At 34.3% G+C, this 3975-nt stretch overlaps 1 protein-coding gene across 1 annotated transcript in view; it reads right to left on the minus strand.

Annotated features, from left to right (window-relative positions):
• Window positions 1-748: 748 nt before the first annotated feature.
• Window positions 749-3975, minus strand: part of LOC106474604 — a 15470-nt gene continuing 12243 nt past the window's right edge. Inside the window, exons 2-4 of the mRNA XM_022402915.1 lie at window positions 2057-2269; window positions 1796-1884; window positions 749-855 (exon numbers count right to left, since the gene is read on the minus strand). Coding sequence (XP_022258623.1) covers window positions 749-855; window positions 1796-1884; window positions 2057-2269 — 409 coding nt within the window. The remainder of the gene's footprint in view (window positions 856-1795; window positions 1885-2056; window positions 2270-3975) is intronic.

Here is a 3975-nt window from a genome sequence, read left to right on the forward strand (position 1 = left end):
AATACTCACTGTTTAGTAGTGGCTAGCACTAACTGTGCTGTTTCTGATAGATTTACTTTGTTACCTAGGTAACAATACTCACTGTTTAGTGATGGCTAGCACTAACTGTGCTGTTTATGAAAGATTTACTTTGTTACCTAGGTAACAATACTCACTGTTTAGTAATGGCTAGCACTAACTGTGCTGTTTCTGATAGATTTACTTTGTTACCTAGGTAACAATACTCACTGTTTAGTGATGGCTAGCACTAACTGTGCTGTTTATGAAAGATTTACTTTGTTACCTAGGTAACAATACTCACTGTTTAGTGGTGGCTAAGCACTAATTGTGCTGTTTATGAAAGATTTACTTTGTTACCCAGGTAACAATACTCACTAGTTTAGTGGTGGCTAGCACTAACTGTGCTGTTTATGAAAGTTTACTTTGTTATCTAGGTAACAATACTCACTGTTTAGTGGTGGCTAGCACTAATTGTGCTGTTTATGAAAGATTTACTTTGTTACCTAGGTAACAATACTCACTGTTTAGTGGTGGCTAGCACTAACTGTGCTGTTTATGAAATATTTACTTTGTTACCTAGGTAATAATACTCACTGTTTAGTGGTGGCTAGCACTAACTGTGCTGTTTATGAAATACTTACTTTATTACCTGGGTAATAATACTTACTGTTTAGCTAATATCAAGTGGTTGCTTGCACCAAATCTGCTGTTTATGAAAGATTTACTTTGTTATCATGGTAACAAATACTCACTGTTTAGCTAGTATCCGAGTAGTGGCTAGCACCAACTCTGCTGTTTGATCGATGTGGGGTGGAAGAGGTTCCAGAGAATTGATGGTTGATGGTTGTCTGTATCCTGCGAGAAAGTAAGTAAATGTTTAAATACTTGTTTCTCACTCCATATACTACAAACTCGCATTTTAGTAGATAAACTGTTAACACTGATGAAGTAGCGTCGGTACGTCCACGTTTGTATAGTTTTAAACTTTAGAAAACATAAATTATGTATGTATGAGAACAGGAAACGATTTTTTTATCTATAATTATTTACTTTAAAACATCATAATTAGATTAATTGATAGCTTTCAAGCTTTAATTTTGTAAATTTATGACGTTCGATGAAAATCATCCTCATGTATATGTTTACACGCATTGGAGTCATCTATATTACGTGTAGGAGTTATCTATATCATGTATGGGAGTTATCTATATTACGTATGCGAGTTATCTATATTACATATGCGAGTTATCTATATCATGTGTGGGAGTTATCTATATCGCACGTAGAAATTATCTATATCATGTATAGGAGTTATCTATATCACGTATGGGAGTGATCTATATCACGTGTAGGAATTATCTATATCACGTATGCGAGTTATCTATATCATATATATGAGTTATCTATATCACGTAAAAGAGTTATCTGTATCACGTATAGCAGTTATCTATATCATGTGTAGGAGTTATCTATATCACGTATGCGAGCTATATGTATCATGTATAGGACTTATCTATATCACGTATAGCAGTTATCTATATCACGTATGCGAGCTATATGTATCATGTATAGGACTTATCTATATCACGTATAGCAGTTATCTATATCATGTGTAGGAGTTATCTATATCACGTATGCGAGCTATATGTATCGTGTATAGGACTTATCTATATCACGTACGGGAGTTATGACGTATGTGGGAGTTATTTATAATAAGGCCCAGCCCCGAGAGCGTACTTTCACAAACTGTAAAACAAAACCATGTTTTTGTATACGATAATTTAACTTCTCTTACCTCTTTGACGCTTAGCTTCGGCCAGAGCTCGGTTAACATCGGAGTACCGAATACAGATTTCTTCCACAGGGCCAGAAGGATGAAAAGATCTGAAATCAAAGTATTAGCATATGAAAAATAACAGCGACACATAATGAGTTGTTTGATAATTTTTTATCTACGACATTAAACAACGGTTCCCAGACTAGTGTTGTAAGAGAATATCACATCATTAGTAATTCTCAATTTAAAAAAAATGTTAGTATTTCAAGAATTTCTTACCGAGGTTTTACAAATTCTAAGAATCCACCATAATGGGTCGCCGGTGTCCTACCGCCAGGCTTTATGTAAGATCGCTGGAGGATGAGAGCGCACCCTGATGACTTTCCAGTGTAATCTCGATCAAAAGTTGAAGAGCCAATAGAAATACTGTTTAGCTGTGCCAGCGCTGGACTCCAGGAAAATACCAGCAGTAACGTTAAACACAGTTCGTATCTGTTAGACAGGAAAATACCAATAGTAACATTAACACCGCTGGCGTTTGTTAGACATGGTTCTTGAAGTTTGGGAAGGGGGAAGGAAACACACTGTTTTGTCAGGCGTAATACAATAACTCTGACTTCCTTATTTATCGTGTACTTCAAACTATAGTTAATACAATAAGATCACAATATTTTATTGTATATTGGCTTAATAGATAGAAGTGTTTAATAGTGTTTTCCTTATCACTAAGTACGGTAGTCCTTAGTACGTAAGGATGGGCCGACACAAAATGGCTGCCGCATTCAAGTTATTACTCTATGATGTTTACAAATAACAGTTAAAGTTGAGTTATAGCCTTATTTGAGCACCCAATTGCCATTATCGAGTGTTTCACAGCTTGTGAGACTTCCACTGTCATTGAAAACTGTTGCTAAAGTAGAGAACTAGGAACTAGTTAAAGAGCCAAAGTGTTCATCTTTCTTTCTTCTTTTCCCACACAAGCTAAAAAATGTGTGAAGTTTTCGTAACGGCTTTAGTACGATAGAAAACATTTAAGAGCACTTGGAAACAGGCTATCACTAAGCTAAAACATTATAATTCTAGTGTGAAAGATGTTATCATTACCCTTTGAAGTTAGCTTTCTTACAGAAATCTGGTGTTCTTTCAAAAAACTAAACTACAGGGTGAAACAGAAATTATCAGCCAATAATAGATGAACATTAGGTGACTATAATACGTAGAATACTCAATGCTTTGTACACTATACAATCGGTGTCTTCAGGGAGTCAACCCCTATATTATGTATGAAGTGAAGGAGTAAAAAAAAATAGTACACATAATATTAAATTTTAAAACACACATTCACAGAACACACTACTTTCAGTCAGGGAAAAAAACCCGTCACAAAACAAGTAATAAAAAAAAACGTAAATCTAAAATAATGTAAGAATGGCAGTGCCATAAAGAATGCAAGCATGAATATAGAGATGATACAGCTATACATTTTTCATATGTTCTTTCCTTACTGCAGGTTCCCCAAGAACTCAATATTATGACCAGTGATGATTAATAATCTATTGTGGCCAATTGTATGGTATAATATCAATATCTGAGGTCATTCTAACATAAAGTATGATGTATGGATGGCAATGCCAAAATGTATAGAAACAAGTTAGAGATTAATACACCAGACAAAAATAAATAAATATGCTGCTAAATATTTCCAATGATAACTTTTATCTACAAATAAATGTTGAATTCCTGTCAGCTGCATAAATTCAGGTTTTGATTAAAAGCTTTTAAACTGAATAGTGCTATACAGTCCTACAATGACTAATAACCATGAGCTTGTAAGATTGACTCAGTATTTACTAGCCATTTATATAGTGATTTTTGTATGGTTTTGTGTATTCATCCCTACCTTGTCTCTGTTTGACAAAACTATCCCTACATCATACTTAATTTTTTGCAGAAATGTTTTTAGTACTTATTATTTTAATTATATGACAAAACAATGGAAACCATAAATCGCTTGATTCTCAATTTGATAGTCGAAGGACAACTCTTAAACTTTGATAATACTTGATATTCTGGCTATGGGAAGTTTGATGGCCAAGGACAACTCTTAAACTTTGATGATACTTGATATTCTGGCTATGGGAAGTTTGATGGCCAAGGACAACTCTTAAACTTTGATGATACTTGATATTCTGGCTATG

The sequence above is a fragment of the Limulus polyphemus genome, unplaced genomic scaffold, assembly GCF_000517525.1.
Source record: "Limulus polyphemus unplaced genomic scaffold, Limulus_polyphemus-2.1.2 Scaffold7423, whole genome shotgun sequence".
NCBI classification, from domain to species: domain Eukaryota; kingdom Metazoa; phylum Arthropoda; class Merostomata; order Xiphosura; family Limulidae; genus Limulus; species Limulus polyphemus.